General features: G+C 41.6%; 1 protein-coding gene and 1 long non-coding RNA gene across 3 annotated transcripts; one reads left to right on the top strand and one right to left on the bottom strand.

Annotated features, from left to right (window-relative positions):
* Nucleotides 1-421: 421 nt before the first annotated feature.
* On the top strand, nucleotides 422-17,071 carry LOC115573094 (uncharacterized). 2 transcript variants are annotated; one of them, XR_003982220.1, is made up of 5 exons: nucleotides 422-588; nucleotides 1,514-1,766; nucleotides 11,379-11,520; nucleotides 11,655-11,887; nucleotides 16,518-17,071. It is a non-coding gene; the product is annotated as an uncharacterized LOC115573094 (long non-coding RNA). The 2 variants fall into 2 exon arrangements; XR_003982219.1 differs by lacking the exons at nucleotides 11,379-11,520; nucleotides 11,655-11,887.
* Nucleotides 2,308-8,947, bottom strand: angptl4 (angiopoietin-like 4). Its single transcript, XM_030403716.1, has 7 exons — nucleotides 8,265-8,947; nucleotides 7,301-7,411; nucleotides 7,081-7,177; nucleotides 4,588-4,701; nucleotides 4,307-4,402; nucleotides 3,781-4,065; nucleotides 2,308-3,669 (listed from the first exon to the last, which is right to left on the bottom strand). The coding sequence occupies exons 1-7, from the start codon at nucleotides 8,913-8,915 to the stop codon at nucleotides 3,485-3,487; spliced, it is 1,539 nt and encodes a 512-aa protein (XP_030259576.1). The 5' UTR covers nucleotides 8,916-8,947; the 3' UTR covers nucleotides 2,308-3,484.
* Nucleotides 17,072-17,758: the final 687 nt, after the last annotated feature.

Below are 17,758 nucleotides of genomic sequence, written 5' to 3'. Positions count from 1 at the left end.
GGCTTTATAAGCACTCAACCATGCACAGCAGTGAAGCAACAGATGTTGATCTCTCTGCCCCCTTCCTTTGTGGACAGCACAGTTGCCATGGTAACAAATTATTATGCTCCTCACAGGTGACTGATGCCTAACCTTGATCTGATAGTGATGCAGTGGTTAGATAACAGAATCTTCTTCCCTTGTCCATCATTGTCATCCGTTTCTCAGCCTCAGTATTAACCATTAACAAGCAGATTGTTGCAGTGTTGGGTGTGGTAAGTCGGCACCTTAAAGCCTGCATGAATAGTTTGGCAAATATGCTAACTTATTGGCTCCTTTCCAGCGAGTTATAAAACAACACCGAGCCACTCTCATTTCTACGAAGCTAGGCGGAATCTGTTGGCTAGGTTTAACATAAAGCTTTTGGCTGGATGTAGTGCAGGCCTGTGACTTCCGGGTATCTCCACCCGTTGCCTGTCAACTGCCCCCGGCCACGACATAAACTAACTTGGAAAAGTCATGGGTTGAAAAATAGCATAATCTCCATATTACCACAGCTTCTCCTATATACACGTACATTTTTGTGGTATAACAGCTGTAGCATTGCTGGTAGGCAGTTTATTTATTTATTTTACTTTGGTTATGCTAGCTATCTCCCTGTTTTCACGTTTTATATTAAGCTAAGCTAAACTATGCTAAAAGGCTGCTAGCTGTTCGATGCAAATGAGTTCTACGTCAGTGATGGAATCCAACTAAGTACTTTTTCTCAAGCACTGTATTTAATTATAATTTTGAGGTGCTTGTACTTCACTTTAATATTTTCCATTATGTGCTACTTCATACTTCCACTTGACTAACTGCATTTTGGAAGCAAATACTGTACTTTTACTCCACTGTACTCCTATGATAACTTTAGTACTAGTTACTTTGCAGATTGAATACTGCATCAGAGACAAAGTAGGATATATTTGAAAAGTTATTTATTTGATCTGTAATCTGATTTAAAAAAGAAAACACATTAATTCAGATAATTGGAAAAATACGGAATACTGCATCCTATAATCGGTTGTCCCATAGTGTTCAGTATATACATACATGTAAACACATGCATTATGCATGTATTCTATTCTATTCCCTCTATTCTGCTTTTGATACCTAAGTACATTCATTGTGATTCTGATAAGAAGTACATTTACTATCCGTTACTTTAAGGCTTTTACTCAACTACTATTCATGTGACTGTTTTCACTCTCATTAAAATAATATTCCGTTGCCTTTCTTTAGTCAGTGTCTTTACTATCTCTTATTTTACTGAAGTAGGCCTTTGACTCTTGGCTATGTTTTACAACACTGATGACAAATACTCCTTAAAGATAACGTGGTAAATTGTGGATCACATAGGATATTTGTTCTGGATTCATAAGAAGTAGTTTAAGTGGAACTAATAGTAACCATATTTGTTCTGTGACAGCCATAGAGCATTTCATGCAAGAGGTTTGTTAGTAAATCAATTACTCTACATTTTCTTCTGCAGGTAAAAAGTGCAGTCCCAATGACAGCCAGGCATTGACTTTCACCACCTAAACTGATACACTGAAGAGAGAGGTCAGTCCAGAACGCACTCTCACCTGATCAGCTGTTACAGAGGTTGATCCTAAACCAGTTGTCAGTGCTTGGAGGATCAGTATGGGTGAAGCACATTAACAGTTAAGCCCAACAAACAAGCAGAAAGTGGTGCCATGATAAATTAAAGCTGACACCTTGAGGCTCCTGAAGTTTGCTTCCAGGTAATGTGATTAAGCTGCTAAAATCTTTAGATACAAGAGATCTGCCATGTGTGGTTCAATTGACTGAATGCTTTTGGGCCTGCTGGTGGTTTCCAAAGAACATCTCTCACCTATCTAGATAGGTGTGGTTGGATTGGTTAAACAACAATATAAATGGTCTTAAGTTAGGGGGTAATTTTTCAAAAATAAAAATTCAAAGAGAAAAACTTAATTGTTTTCAAGTAGTCAATCTTTGGAAAATGAACAATTTGAAATGTCCTCTTGTGTTTTCCACCATTAGAGGCAAACAAATTGGGCAGCTGCCAAATTTTCCATTTCAGGTTAATTCAGTTGCATTGGATATGACAGAATGTGTAATAATTATCTTGACTCTAGTTGTGGCCATAATTTCACAAAATTAGGCTGTATCTAATTGTATCAAATTTTTGTCAATGGTTTGTTGTACTTTGGTTTTAAACTGATTGTTTTCATAGTTGTGTCTGTTGTATACTTCTTGTTGTATACTCTATTAGTGGAACATAGTACACGTACAAAAGGCATATTAGGTTTAAATCAATTTTATTGGCTTATTATGGCCAAAAAATGGTTATTTTCTCATATAAAACAATTTTACATCTGGGAAACACAACATAGACAATATAAATTACAAACAGGCAGCACCAGAAATATATATATATTGATTCTTCAGGCATTTAAATAAGGAAAGAAAACATCTACAATCACAAACTCTCAAGTCACAAGGACAATAGATAACGTCAAAACAGACCAGTAACAGTTATATTTCTGACAAGACAGATGACATTCCTTCATACACTATGTACAAAAACATGTCTCTCATCGTACAACAAGTCAATATGACTTAACAGTTTCAGACTCTCCACAGAAAAATGTATGTCAGTGAAGAACATGCTTAATTTGATTCAAAATTGCTGGCAGAAAATATATTGTACAAAAGGCTGAATGGTCTTCAGTGCCCCACAAACTGATTTCCAATGTCAGTCTTAACACAGTTTCTGCATCTTAATTCTAGTTTACAGTGATTTATAACTTTACATAATGCCTTTGAACATTAATCTCATCATGTTCATGTGGAAAAATGACCCTTTGTGTTAACTGAGTCACCTTTTTGGTCCGCACCACTGGGTTTAAAAGGCTTGCTTAATCAGCCTATATTTCAGTCCTACATGCATGCTTTACAAAATAAGAGCATTTTCAAGGTGATCTTGACCTGACAGTGCTGTTTACTTGCTACAAAACCACATTTGAACTCAACAACAGCCCACTTGATACCACATGTCTGGTGATGAGTCTTGACTTGTTGGAAATCCTTTGTGGCTTACAGCACAGTGGACAGGCCGAGACTTGCCCTGTGACACTCCTGTGGAAGGGCCCCTGCTTCATGCCAACAGAATGAATTGTCTGCAATGGTGCATGGTATACAATTTTTTCCATCTGTGGCTCTTGGCGTAGGGGAGGAATCTGCTCGTCTCTCAGAGAACAGGGCAGTGGAAACCTAGAACTCATTGATCATGACTTCGTTTCGTTTCTATTTTGAGGGCTTTGGCTCTGGTATGAGGTCTTCCTTTCAGGGAGACAACCAGGAAAAATTGGAAACCTCTGCCTCATCAACTAAGCAGCAAGAAAAAGAAAGAATAGTCCAAAATCTACTTCTTTCCCCCTTTCTCTTTGTCTCAACTTTTTCTTTAAGTCTCTGTTCTTTAAGACTTGCTTTGGATTGCAGCAGGGGCGATCATCATCATGCTGTACTTCAGAGGATAGTAGCGGCCCCTCCAGGTCTTCCAGAAGATGCCCTGCTTCCTCTGGTGCCGCTGCTTGGGAGGAGGACTCTGGAAGTATCTACCGTTCAGGTTGGAGCGACCGCAATTGCTAAACCACCAGCCACCTAGATAGACGAAGGACAATGTCAGGTTAGGTGCTGCCTTAGAGGTCTGGCCAACAAAGGAACATTAACAAATAGAAGCATTTATCATTGTGATTGTCATGTTCAACCTACCAGAGAGGTGCTTGGCGCAGTTGGTGTCGTCTTTCTGGTCGTTGTCTTGGTCGCGGGTGGAGAAAGGCAGGGAGGAGGTGGCGTCAGTCCCCAGGGAAGTCTCCAAAACGGTGAAAGCATCAGCCTTCTGTATCTGGAGAGAGTACTTGGTTTCCTTTCCACCCAGATGGAAGGGGAGACGGACGGTTGCTAAGTCACCAATCCAGTCGGAGAGCTTGATGTTGAGGATGTAGCCACCGTCTTTAACAATGGAGTGGATGTTTTCTAGACCCAACCAGAACTCTCCTATAAAAGAAAAACAGTATGGGGAGAGAAATCGTGAGCAAACTTCTATCCCCCTTTGATCCATTTCAAGCCTATCGGTGATTAAATGCTTATGGAGGCCAGCTACAGCTCTCTGATGCTGTGGTTGTAAAAGACAGTAATGCTCTGTGAGCTAATCTGACCCTGGCAAGGCCAGCTAGCACCTGTCCAGTCCGGTTTTGCTGTTAGCGAGAGTGAGCCCAAGGTCAAAAAGAGCATTTACCATTCAAGCCGCCAAAGCCTTTCTCGTAGGCCTGCCATAGCTGGTCAAAGTCCACTGAGCCATCTTGGCGCCTTTGGATCACCGTCCACCCACCATCTGGAGAGAAAGACAGCAAAAGGTTGATCAGAAAAGGGTGTATCAACCAAAACAGCAGCTTCTGTGCAGTTCGGAGACTTTGAACTCTAATGTTTGGAGTCCGTTGCCCAGTTAGTCAGTAATCGTTGGCCAACCTACACTATGCAGTACAGAAGGGGCCAAATATGGAATTTTGCTCCACTTACCAGCCTTCATCTCACAGAAGACTTCAAATGGCTCTGCATTCATTGGCTGGATGGTGTAGACACCACTGGTGGTCTCTCCTCTGAGGAACAGCTCATGACAGTCTGATGCCATCTCTAGAAGAAGAAGAAGAAGAAGAAGAAGAAAACATCAATGTTGAGACAAACATCATGCAGTATCACTGCAAAGCCCCACAATCCAAACTGGGAACTCTGCACTACCCTGCTGGTCATGCTATTTGTACATGACACACTTGACATGCTAACGCTGTGCGCTACTGGTTTGTTATGAACAGGCAAAAATGAGTCTGTAAGTTTGCAAGAATAATCTCTTTCTTCCTGTTCTGAAGGAGTTTGTTACATATTACTCTGGTGTGTCAATTGTTTACTCTACCCTAGATTCATAAGTAGGTCATTTGCAGTTGGGGAACCTCACAGCAACATGTTTCCCTGCACTGCACGAGCTGAGTGGCTGCAAATACCCATATTATGAGTGCTCTAATCAGCAAGTCTGGGGATACCAAGTGTTTACCTGATAGAGCATTTTATCTAGCCACAACAAGAGGGGCAGTGAGAATTCTTTCTCGGATATAAATATGACCTTTCTCCCAGTTCCCAAGCAGACTCAACCAGGCTATTGAGTTACACACTACTACCCTTTACATTCCTCAACCCCCTCTCCCCCTCCGTCTCTGATCCTCCTTCTCTCTGGCCTGTCACACCTCCCTCACGTGCACAGCAGCAAGTCGGTGACGTAGCAGTGCATGGCTGCTGCATGCGTGGGGGGTGATCAGTGTGTGACGAGGGGGGAACAGGGGCTGCTGTAAATGGACATCTGAGATGGCAGTAACACAAAGCAGGGGACCTCCGGAGTCAAGTCAGAGCTGCCATGTGGCCAGTGAGGCACAAGACTAATAGCAACCCTCTGATATCCTGAGATCTGATAAATTGTAAATTCTTTACATTTATATGATTGTTTTTGTTGGATATTATGCTGTGTATTGTTTCAGTGTGAGCACAAAGCCACATTTGCATGTCATGACCTTTCCTCTAGAGGCTTGAACTCTCTATGGCCAGTCTTGGCTGTAGTTTGCCTCGGGGTCAGGGGTTCTCCTGAACTTTAGCACACTTCTTATTCATTACAATAGGAGTTGGAGGTGGGGGGTTTTGTGTGTAGGGATGGGGGAGGAGAGGAGAGGATGACCCTGGAGGAGGGAGGAGGAGGGATGTCTGACTCCCTGACAGAACTAGGGGAAAGGTTGTTCATTCTTGAGGGATGTTCAAATGTTTGTTTTACACGAAAAGGTGGGAAGGGGGGGGGGGGGCAAGTGTCTTCAAAACAGTGGTGGATATCTGTACAAAGTTCACAGATAAATATAGCCTGCCTTTTCCCATTTCCACCCGGTTTTCCCTCCTTTTTTTTCTTGGCTCAGGCACAAGGACAGTAATCTGAGGAACATTGCAAGATTTGAACAAAGCCAACAGAAATGATCAGTGTGAGTAATCCCGTTGAGCTGTGTGACCCTGGCTGAACACCCTCAGAGACCAGCGAACTTTCCCCCAGTTGAAACCTTGCCAGAGAAACTTGTTTCTTTTTTTCCTCATTCATCAAATCCTGCTGATGTCAGAGCTCTGAGGTCTTATTGTGATTTGTACTGGCTGACTGATCTCAACTGGTTCACCTTTCACCCACTTCTCATCTGCGGCCGTCGGAAACCCAGATTTGACGTTAAACCCTCTCCAGTTTATTCCAGTTTTATTCATCTATGTCTAATAAGATCTGCTATTTCTATAACCATATTTATTTTTTATTCAGCATCTTCTCCTGTCATCCCTCTCATTCTCTTTGAAGTCTAAACAGAACTTATTTCAGACCAACTTGTGGTGGGCGAGGAAGCTGAATGTGCGTCTCAACTCTTCCCCAGTTGGCTTGTATCCGGGCCAGTACAGTCTGGATGAAAGCACTCATTATAACTGCTGGTCCAGTCACAGTGAAGTTCAGAAGGGAGCAGCAGCTGCTTGGCGTGGCTGCACACTGAGGGCATCATTCACTGCCTTTCACAATGACTGTAAGGCACAGTGTGAGGGCCATTGACTGGACTGAGCCTCACTCTGAAACTTTTAACTTCTCCTTTTCCCTAAGCCAATACTTTCTGTCTTGACGGCTGGATACGTTTGGAATATGGCTATAAAAATAAATATATTTTATTTCAAAAGTGGGACCTTCTTAGACTAATTAAATTGTATTAATGCCTCTTTCCTGAATATTGCCATTAGGATTTTACACAGCTTCTACGAACAGTCAAGCAGTTGATGTTTGTGGCGTCACGCTGAGCAGAGCAGCGTGTCCCAAATTGATTAGATCCCTTGATTTTAATTGCTCGTGATTTAAGCATCTTTATGGCCTGACCTAAACAGATGGTCTGCCACATTTGGCGTCAGACTTTGTACAGTCGACTTAAGATCGTGCCAAGAGGGGATTTTGGCTTTACTTACCGACTGGTGAGTCGCGCTGTTCTGCGACGCCACTTTGCACGGAGCCGTCGGTGTTGCTGCTCCCCAGGGATGCGCTTCTTTGTCGTGACTGCTGGACCTGAAACAAAGTTAAGAAACGATGATGAGATTTTGGAAATAACAAAGTAATAAAAGATGCTTTACAAGAATTAGCAGTTCGGTTAGTTTTCACGCTGCATGCGTAATCTTAAGGCTTCCTCACCTGACTTTGCAGCGTCCTGATGCGCACATTCTGCTTGTCAAGCTTCTCCTGCTGGAGTCTGATCCGCTCCATCAGATCATCAATGCGTCTGTTTTGAGCCTCCAGCATCAGCTGATGGATAAATAAGACAAAAGTACCACATTTTCAGTATTTTATAAACTTTATTCCACACGGTGCGCCTGTGCGTAAAATGTGCCCACTGCGCTTCAGAACGTTTTTACGACATCAGCAAGCAGACGCGAGGATTAACGCAAGAAAACAAGCCACCTGCGGGATTTCATTGAAAAGCCTGCTAAACAGACCTCAGACACACATCCACCCCTCAGTGACCAGCATTTGTTCTTTCCAACCGACCGCGGTGAGGTTATGTAACTCTCTCATAGCGCGGGATTTTCCATCCCTCTGTAAAGCCTTCCAGGCTCACGCACTGCTTCATAAGCCCCTTCCATTGTGTCACATGGCCAGTAGTCTCCAGGTTGTAAAATCTCACAGCTGTGTAAATTTATTCACACATTCTTGCAGCTGATGCCTGCAGAACCCTTTGTGTGGAAGCCTTTAGTGTTTCCCTGCACGTACTGCACGCTCCTCCTCAATGCAATGCAGGTCTGGCAACCAACCCCCCTCCACTCCGCTACACCCACCACCCACTGGTTTACTGTCTTTGAGCTTGGGGAAAAAGCCACCACCCCCACTATAAAAGCCAACTGTTCATGCATACTGTACACGAAGGGTCCCCTTAACCATCTGCCACAGGATAACGGCATTTTATAGTTTGTTTGCCTTCATGGTAATCTCTTTAAGTAATGAGTATATGATAATGTATATCACACACATTTTAAAGCTTGATTTGCTCAATTTTCCTCCCAGATTATCTTAATTCAATGCCCTTATCATAACAGTCCTCTGGCCTCCCGAATTAATTATCATCATCAGTAACCAAAAACAGAAACTTGTGCCTTCTCACCTGGATGTTGCGAGCATCACTGTTGTTCTTGGCACCAGCGTCCGTGTCAGGCAGCCCAGCGCCTCCCTGCAGCATGCTGTCCACCCTCTCCTCCAGCCGGCCCATCCTGTCACTCATCGCCCTCCTCTCCTGCTGCATCTCCTCTGCCTTCTCCCTCAGCTCGGCTGTGACGTTCAGCAGCTGGCCCTCTCTGTCCTCCAGTCCATGGGCCCGAGCCTTCAGGGCCTCTCCCTCCACTCGCAGCTTCTGGCTTTCCTTCCCCAGCTCGGTCACGGTGCGATTGAAGACCTTCAGCTTGCTGGAAATGTCCCTCATCTGGACTTTGGTTTTGTCCACATGCTCCTTCAGCCCCTGGCCCAACTGCAGCAGGCCGTGGGCAATGACATTCACATCATCCCATGCTGCATACTGTACACGCTTTTCCTTGGCAGGACTGCCGGACTGTGCGCCCCCTTTCCTCTCGAAGGGGAAACCTGTGGCCATGAACACCACCAGGCAGAGAGTCAGAGTTACCAGTGTTGTCTTCATTGCTGCTGTTGTCCTAAGTAGTTGAAATCTTGCTCTTACTAGTGTGTTTTCCTGTTGCAGAAGTCTGCAGTGTCCGGTCTTGTCTTCTTGAGGATTTGCGAGCTCAGGCTCCTGGCTGAACATTCACAGCACGACTGTTATATAGTTTCACAGCCCTCATGTCTAAGCTGTGAGCTGCCTGCCATTGGCCAGCCGAGGAGAGGGAGGGGTGCAGTTACTCTCAGGTTTCTGTCCCTCCTCCACCTCTCTGTTAACTATTCATGTCAGAGGCGGAGGAGGGACATGATATAACAAAAAGATTGTCTTTCATCTCAGCACTGTGGGAGACAGGGACTACATTATCCACTGGAAGAAGTGAAACATTTGATATCCCCCAGCTGTGAAACAAATGTATTCCTTTATCATGAAGCAATGCTGAATTAACACAAAGTGTTAGCATGTGGAGTATTTCTGAATACTCGAGCTACTCCATCCATCAGCACAGGAACACCCTGAAATTGGTGGTTAATGATAACAGAACCCAGAATAAGCTCATGAGTTACGGAGTGCTCCTGTCTGGAGAGTTCCTTCAGTGTTCACAGCGAGTCCAGAACAAACATAGATCTGCAGAAATCTTGCAAATCATTTCGTGTAAATTGGCTGATTTGAGCTGAAGCCTAAAAAAAAGAAGAAGATTTAGATTTTTAATTATGCGAGCGAAAGTGAAAGAATGCCATTTTGAGCTGTAGTGTGAGTGGACCACACACTGACACCAATGAAAGATGAAGCCCAGATTTTTATGGAGCGACTGGTCGCCACCTGAGGGGAGAATTTGAGGCTTTTCTTCAGCCCATTGATTCACTCAGTCATCTCTGTGTATTAACGATCTTTGGATCATGTTATAACTCCAGTTACTCTGTCCCACTTGGCTCTGTATAAACTCCCCTTGCTTTTTAGGAACATGTGCTGTTCATGCAGCATATCAGAAATTATTTTGATGAATAACAAGGCAGGGAAGTTTTAGGAAAAGTAGTCATTTGTAAATGACTGTAGTGTGACTCAGAGCTGTATTACTGAGGAAACTGTACATTAAATTGGAAGGCTTTTCCTCACTAGACTGACAAAGAATTCAAGCAAAGTTAAGAAACAAGAATTGCTGAACAGAAAAAATGCCAACTTAAGATTAGTCATAAAAGAAAACCATTGCTTCCTGTCATAGAAGTGGATAATATTCTTATTAGTTAATTTCCTAAATCTTAATTAGCCTTATTACAATCCCGCTAATCTTGAAAAAATTTAAATTGTACAATTGATAAAACACAAGTGTTACCATGTTATTTGATGGAAGAGATCATAATGTAACTTTTCTAACAGCTATGACAGAATTTCTTAATAATCTTTCTGGGGATAACGTGAGGAGTGAATGAAGTCAGTGACACCATCGAGCACGTCAGAAGAGGAACATGCCTACAATTTGGCCCGAGGTGCTCCTCAGCACAGATCTGCTGCTGGGAGGCAGTGAGGACTGTGAGAATTAGGGGAAAGTTCACAGCACAGAGAATGGCCAAATTGCGGGCCATGGGGTTTTCTTTAACAACCTCCGCCGGGGAGCTCGCATGCCGTACGTGATCCGGGACCAGATCACAAAGAAGGAGCCAGTTTAACCCTCTCCTGTCTGCAGCCCAGACTAAGTAGGTGAAAGGTAACTGGGAGACTGCTGACGGTGCCTAGAGGGGAAACTGAGTGCAGGGGAATTACAGGGATCTTGCCTATGTGTCTGGAATGTCACAAACATGCATTATTTTCCTCAAATCATCAGCAGAGAGAGGGTTTGCACAGGTACAACCAAAGACTGCTGCATTCCAGATGAAAATAGGTGTTTCTGATTCAAGTTTGAGTAATATTTTCCTTTGAAAAGGAGCGTTTAGGTCAACAGACAGATTTGATTTTGTTTGTGAATGACCTGCAAGGTGGTTAAAGGTATCTGTCTGCGGCAGGAACAAGCAGGAACACGGCCTTTCTGGAAAAGACAATCATGTAACAAACAGAAATATTTAAACTTGATGACAGTCTGGTATATGGCTGTCGTGATTGTACATGTAAAGAGCGTGCCGGCCTCGTTGCATTCTTCTGGGACTTTACAGAACTCGGCAGCTACACGAGCAGGGTTTGGTCAGGGTGTGAAACTGAAACTGCAGGCCTTTATTCTTGGCTTTGTGTGCTGATATCAGGGCATTTCTTCCACTACCAGAATGGTATAGATTCCTTGCATGTTCAGAGTTCGATAAAAAAATGTCCAAATGTAGTGCTTCAGATGAATTACAGCTGTGAAAGGAGGGGCTGGTTGTTCAGGAGCGTGATGAGGTGCAGTGTACTGTAAAGAGTTATATCAAAGTAAATGACACACGCTGCAGTTGGCAGTCTGGGAGAAATCCTGTTTGTAATCCTGCTGTCATTATATGATGACTCAGACCTGTTTTTATCGTGACCTTAAAGACAGAATTACATAACAATTTAATAATATGCTGTCAGGCAATGTTTCAACCCCGTATGAATTCACCAGTATTTTTGAGGCTGTAATGTAACTAACTGGTGTTGAATTTGTAGCTGAGGGGAGATGAAGTGTGACATAGCATCGAATGGAAATACTGAAGCCGCACCAAAAACTGGTACACTCTACAGCTGGATTTCATCCATAGAGGAATCAAACCAGATCAAACACAACAGCCAGCAGACTACTAGACGCATTGTAAGTAGACAGCATATTTGCACGAGGACAGACTAAACAAGGGAATTAAATAAACATCACTCTTATTTGTATAACGTCTACAATAATGGAGGACGATTGCAGGAATCTGTCTCTTCTGTATCCTCTCATTCCAGCTCACAAAGACTCCTAGTCGTATGTTTCCCGATCGTCACAGGATCCATGCCTCGCCACAGCTGCTCATTCAATTTCCCAAAATGGCCGCTCCCATCTATAGCCGGCGTTGTGACCTTTTACCCAGATTCCAAACACAGAACATCTGTAAATCTCAGTGCAGCCCCCAGACGTAGTCATGTACGAGGGGATGGAAAGAGCGATAAAGGGAGAAAGAAAGCAAGAAAAAAAACAGGTGCTGGAGCCTCTTGGAGCTGTAAACCCTGGTTCTCATGGATAGTCTGTGATCTGTGATCTTTACCATTTGGGAATATTTTATTTTATGAGGTTTTGGGGTTTTGTAATCTCAGAATTTTTTCCACTTGCGTTTGCCAGAAATACATTTCTGACTATATTTCAAAAAAGTCAGCAATCTCAAATAAAGATTTAGATGATTCTTGAGAGGAAATGAGGAGAAGAAAGGGGAAAAAAAACGAACAATATAAATCGGCATCTTGCCTGCTCCTGTTCAGCATATGAATATCCAAGGGCGATTTAATTTAACAACTCATCCATCATAAACCTCCATAAACCTTGTCTTGGGGTGTCTCCTCACTTCTTAAAGGAAAACCAAATGTTATGTTAGGTTCCTGATTTCTGATATCATGAGATATTCACGAGCAGCAGTGACCTTTTTAGCTGACTGCAGGGTGAGGTTTCATGATAGGAGCTCATGACTGCCTTGTGATTGAGAAGGAACTAAAAAGGTGGATCTAGAAGACTGATATGCTCTCATGATGGATGGATGCTGCTTTCTTAGTGTGTCATAATTATAACTGCTGAAGAAAATATGGCTGGTACAAAATTTCTGTTTATTTCCTATTATGACTAATATTATTATGATATTTTGACTTTTGTAGCACAAAGAGCACATATGTAGGATTTGTAACGTTTTTCTTTTATTTCACAAGATTTTTAGTAACACCTTTGTTTCTCCTGCTGATGTAAAAATATCACAGATCAACCAATAGCAAGTAATGACTTCTGGGTTTTTACCTGCATAATTTATTTCATCTCATTTTATTTGATGGGAGTCCTGTTAAGAAAAAAAATGACCTTGGGACGTATCATTTAGGCACAACTTCTAATTGAGAAGTTTTTAATTGGGAGACATAAAAAGCTGCAGTATCTAATCTTTCTGCCTTAAAGGAATCAAATCAATGAGGACGGACAAACTCGCTGAAAGACTTCTCGTCATGATTCACTCACACTCATTTGCCATACAGACTTGCAGTGTTGAACGTTTGCCTCACATCAGTGTCACAGTTCCCTATCTACAGTCTGTCCAGAACAAGCAGACAGCCAGATAAAACACACTACTGACTCCCAGTGGTGCAAAGTGAGAACATTATATTTGTTCAGACTTGACCCCTGTGCGTTCATCCAGTGGGGCATCTCGGGTGCTTGTTGTTGCCCCAGGTACTGCATACTGAATGTGACATGGCACTGGAGCAAATGAAAACCTGCAGATATTTCTTTAAGCCTGCAGCTGTCCTGAGAGACGACAGTACAAACAGGCCCGGGCAGAGAGAGCGGGCTGAGGGGATATGAGAGATTTCCTGTGAGGACTCCAACATTCTGTCCTTGGACGAGGATGGTCCCCCTTTTGCATCAGCACGTATCAAGAGACTTCCACAGTTCCCATGCAAATGTTTGACTTTTGCCTCTTAATGACGCCCAAACTTTAAATATCTGCATATGCTTTGCTTTTATTACATCCTGTGGAGTTTGGACAGCATGAATTGTTCATATTAGCATTTAGGTTAGTGACACAAGTTATATAAGGTAAAAAAAAAAAAACATGCTCCAGTGACCTATTTGTGCAGCTGACCACGGACTTTAATCAACACACTGTATATACACTTCATCTATATATCTTTCTTGCCTGCTCAGTTGCACACGTACACAGGCAGTCGTCTCCTTTTACATTCCTAACATCTCATGCTCAGCTTGCACATGTACAGACATGTGTTACACGATACATATGAATGTGTCTTTGTCATTTCTTCCACTTGAAGCGTTTAGTATTTGTTTTGCCATGAGATACTTTTACTTCTCAGACTGGTCGTAAGGATCAAGCCCCACGCTGACTGACGACCCATATAGATCTTCAATTCACCAGAAGGTTCATGCTTTTCCCTCAGTTCTTTCAATGCTCACGAGCTAAATGAGCATCCCAGCTGGCAGGAAGCAGAAAAGTACAGAATGTACACATATCCCAATTTGGAAAATGTAAATACGTAAAGACTGTGGTTGACCTCAGCAGCTGTGTATGCTGTCAGTTCTTCTGGTGCTGGAAATCTACACTAGGCAAAAAGAAAATGCTGCTTGTGTGCGTAACAGTATTGGACTTGATCCTCAGGCTAAATACGATCACTACATTTAGGAAAGACAACAATCAAACTATTCCATGAGGATATTTAATATCAGCGCAGTAAGGTGACAGATAGCACAGATAGCTTCACTGATTTCTTGCCTTTCTCTACTTTCATAAAAGACTTGCAGAGTTACACAATTGCTGTTAAACAAAGCACCAACTTGATCTGCTGAGACACTATGGAAAGTCTGAGAGACTATAACTGATGAAGAAATAGTTGGCATATTCACTTACTCACTTTCTTGAATCTTTTTTTACTGAAATTCTTGTATATTGCACCTTTAATGGACTGATGGTGTTACTGAGTAAGCAACTGGAGCTAGCATGCAGTTAGCATAAAGTCTGGAAACAGGGAAAAAACTTGCCTGGCATTGTGCTATAAAATTAATAAAATATGCAAAGCATTTCCTCTTTAAACAGTAGTTAGTACATTGTATCTCATTTGTCAAATCTATACAGAAACCATACAGCTGGTGGGCTGGCTGTTTCAACTTGTTTCTAACCTTTATGCTAAGCTAACCATCTCCTGGCTGTAGCTGCATATTTGGCAGACTCAAGAGTCATATCAATCTTCTACGGAAGAGGATTAGGGCCACATGTGAATTTTTTTTTTAGTTCTGACTTTAAAGTCAGAATTCTGAGAAAAAAGTCAGAATTCTGAGAAAAAAGTCAGAATTCTGAGATTAAAGTCAGAATTCTGACTTTTTTCTCAGAATTCTGAGATTAAAGTCAGAATTCTGACTTTTTTCTCAGAATTCTGACTTTAATCTCAGAATTCTGACTTTTTTCTCAGAATTCTGACTTTTTTCTCAGAATTCTGAGATTAAAGTCAGAATTCTGACTTTTTTCTCAGAATTCTGAGATTAAAGTCAGAACTCAAAAAAAATTTACATGTGCAGACTTCTGACTTTATTCTCAGAATTCTGACTTTTTTCTCAGAATTCTGACTTTAATCTCAGAATTCTGACTTTAAAGTCAGAATTCTGACTTTAATCTCAGAATTCTGAGAAAAAAGTCAGAATTCTGACTTTTTTCTCAGAATTCTGACTTTAATCTCAGAATTCTGACTTTTTTCTCAGAATTCTGACTTTAATCTCAGAATTCTGACTTTAATCTCAGAATTCTGACTTTAATCTCAGAATTCTGAGAAAAAAGTCAGAATTCTGACTTTAATCTCAGAATTCTGACTTTTTTCTCAGAATTCTGACTTTAATCTCAGAATTCTGACTTTAAAGTCAGAACTACAAAAAAAATTCATGTGTGGCCCTAATCCTCTTCCGTAATCTTCTCATCTAACCCTCGGAAAGAAAGTGTTTCAAAATATATATATCCACACTACCAGTCAAAAGTTTGGACACACCTTCTTATTTAATGGTTTTTCTTTTTTTTTCATGACTATTTACATTGTTGATTCTCACTGAAGGCATCAAAACTATGAATGAACCCATATGGAATAATGTAGTAAACAGAAAAATTGTGAAATAACTCTAAATATGATTTCATATTTTAGATTCCTCAAAGTATATATTATGATGAGTTTTAGGGATTATATATATCTTGTTTAAATAATCTGACGAATAAATGACACGTTGTGGTTTCACTGTTGCTTGCAAACCACATGACAAACCACTGTAAAACTGGCCATGAAGCCACAACACAGCTTACTTTAGCTTAGCACAAAGAAGACTGGAATTAGTGGAAATTAACTAGCCTGCCATAAATAAACTTTGGTTTCTGGTCAAACAAGATATAAAATGTCAATTAGTGAGCTTCAGAAGTGCTGGTTGGCAGATACCATTACCTTTATACTGTCAGTTTCTACAGACGTAGGAGTATAGATCATCTCATCTAACTTTGAGCGGGAAAGATGATGAGCGTAACTCTCAAAATGTTAAAATCTTCCTTTAATAGTGTGACAATAATTATAAATACAGTAAATACTGAATTATTTGTGGCATAGTAACATCAAAAGCACATGTTTATGTACATAATGAGGAAACCTGCTGTAAAATAGTGTTTGCTCAGAACAAAATCCCTCTGGAAACCAAAACAAGTTACCAAGGTCAAGGAGGAATTCCATGCTAAATGCTGCAGCTATAAATAACTCAAACACATATTTACATTGTCTGGGGATTCTGCTCTAATGGGGCAGCTGTGGGTGCTAAACGACCTCTCCATAACCCATTTTCTACATTTCATAAACCCAAAGTCTCAGACGTGATAAGCACTAGCTGTTTAGTCTCAGAGGAGTGTCAGAGGATGCATTTTTTTCCTGTTTGTCCCAGAAAACCAGCCCCTTGGTGGTGTACACCCCGGTTATCAAGCCCAGTTCCCATGAACTAATTGGCCTCCTGTGAAGCATTCAGAGTAAGGAGCACTCGAGGCCACAAGGTGTAGGTTACCAATCACAATGATTTTAATTCATTGCCCCATTAATTTTAATCAACAGGAGTGGAGGTGGAGGCCGGTGAGATGGAGGAGACACTTCAACTGAAGAGTGAATGTGAATGGGGCCTGTTCTGGGAAAAATGTGGGTAACTGGCACACAGCCTCTTACTGTCAAGTGCTAAGCAGCTGGTGGCTTGGAGAAGGAAAAGGAAAGAGGGCTTGAGTTACAAAGTGTTCTTCTAGAACAGCAGGGGTTCTGACCCATTACTGTACCACGGCAGCTGTGCGCTATTTAGTATTGACATTTCAGCAGAAATTATACACTTATGTCTCTTTTCTGTTCAGGACAAAAGACTGGATGTTTGTTGGAAAATGCCCACTCTCCAGACACCCTGTTGTGAAACGTAGAGTGTAAAGCACAAAGCTTTTTTTTTACTGCAGAGATAGTTCTTAGTCCTGCCTCTGTTATTTCTTTGGGTCATTTATTTAAATTCCCCTCATGTCAAAAAGGTGTTTTTCCTTTCCTTCAGCTGAATGTTTGAGCCTCACTGTGTATAATGATGTATGGGCAGTATGTGAGTTTGACACTAATAAATTGAATAATTAAAGTGTAAATTGTCCCGGTGCATTGAATCTCAAATTTTAAGAAGCTGGGGTACGAGCATGATTTTTATGACATCACAAATAGTTTGGAGCCAATCCTGGTCCAATAGTTAGCATACCAAAGCTTGAGCTGGAAGCTTGAAGCCTTTTGTGCACCTATACTGAGACTGGACTTTACAATGAAGTAGGACACATCTCGTGTTAAACTTGTGCAATTAACATTTTTTCTTTTAATTGATCTTCTCATTGGACGCTCAGGTACAGTGCAAACAAGTGTTGATCCCAGAATGTCAAACTATTCTTTTAAGTTAGTGTTCTTTGGTGAAAGGTGTTATAGTATCTCTGGTTGCCGACTGAGACGAGAGCTTAACAGGGAGAACAAAAGGAGTTTGACAGAGAGTTTTTCTAAACCAAGACATTTAATGGGAAAGCCACCTATACAGTTCGAGAATGATCAGTTGTCACATTTAGCTAATGACTTCTGACCATCTGTTGTTTGTTGAGTCTCTAATGAGCGCCCTGATCCACGTTAATCTCAGATCCTGAAACCTAATTGAAATGGAGTGGTCTCATAAAGTTTTGAGGGCACTGAAGGCCAGAAAACCTCATCCTGCGAGACTTCATGGGAGACAAAGTAATTACCAGAAGCAGTCTTGTGATTGCAGTTATTACCTCAACATTTAGTCCAACTAAAAAAAC

The sequence above is a fragment of the Sparus aurata genome, chromosome 21 (assembly GCF_900880675.1).
Source record: "Sparus aurata chromosome 21, fSpaAur1.1, whole genome shotgun sequence".
Classification (NCBI taxonomy): Eukaryota; Metazoa; Chordata; class Actinopteri; order Spariformes; family Sparidae; genus Sparus; species Sparus aurata.
Note: the sequence above shows the minus strand (reverse complement) of the source record. Positions and strands in the feature narration are given on the sequence as shown.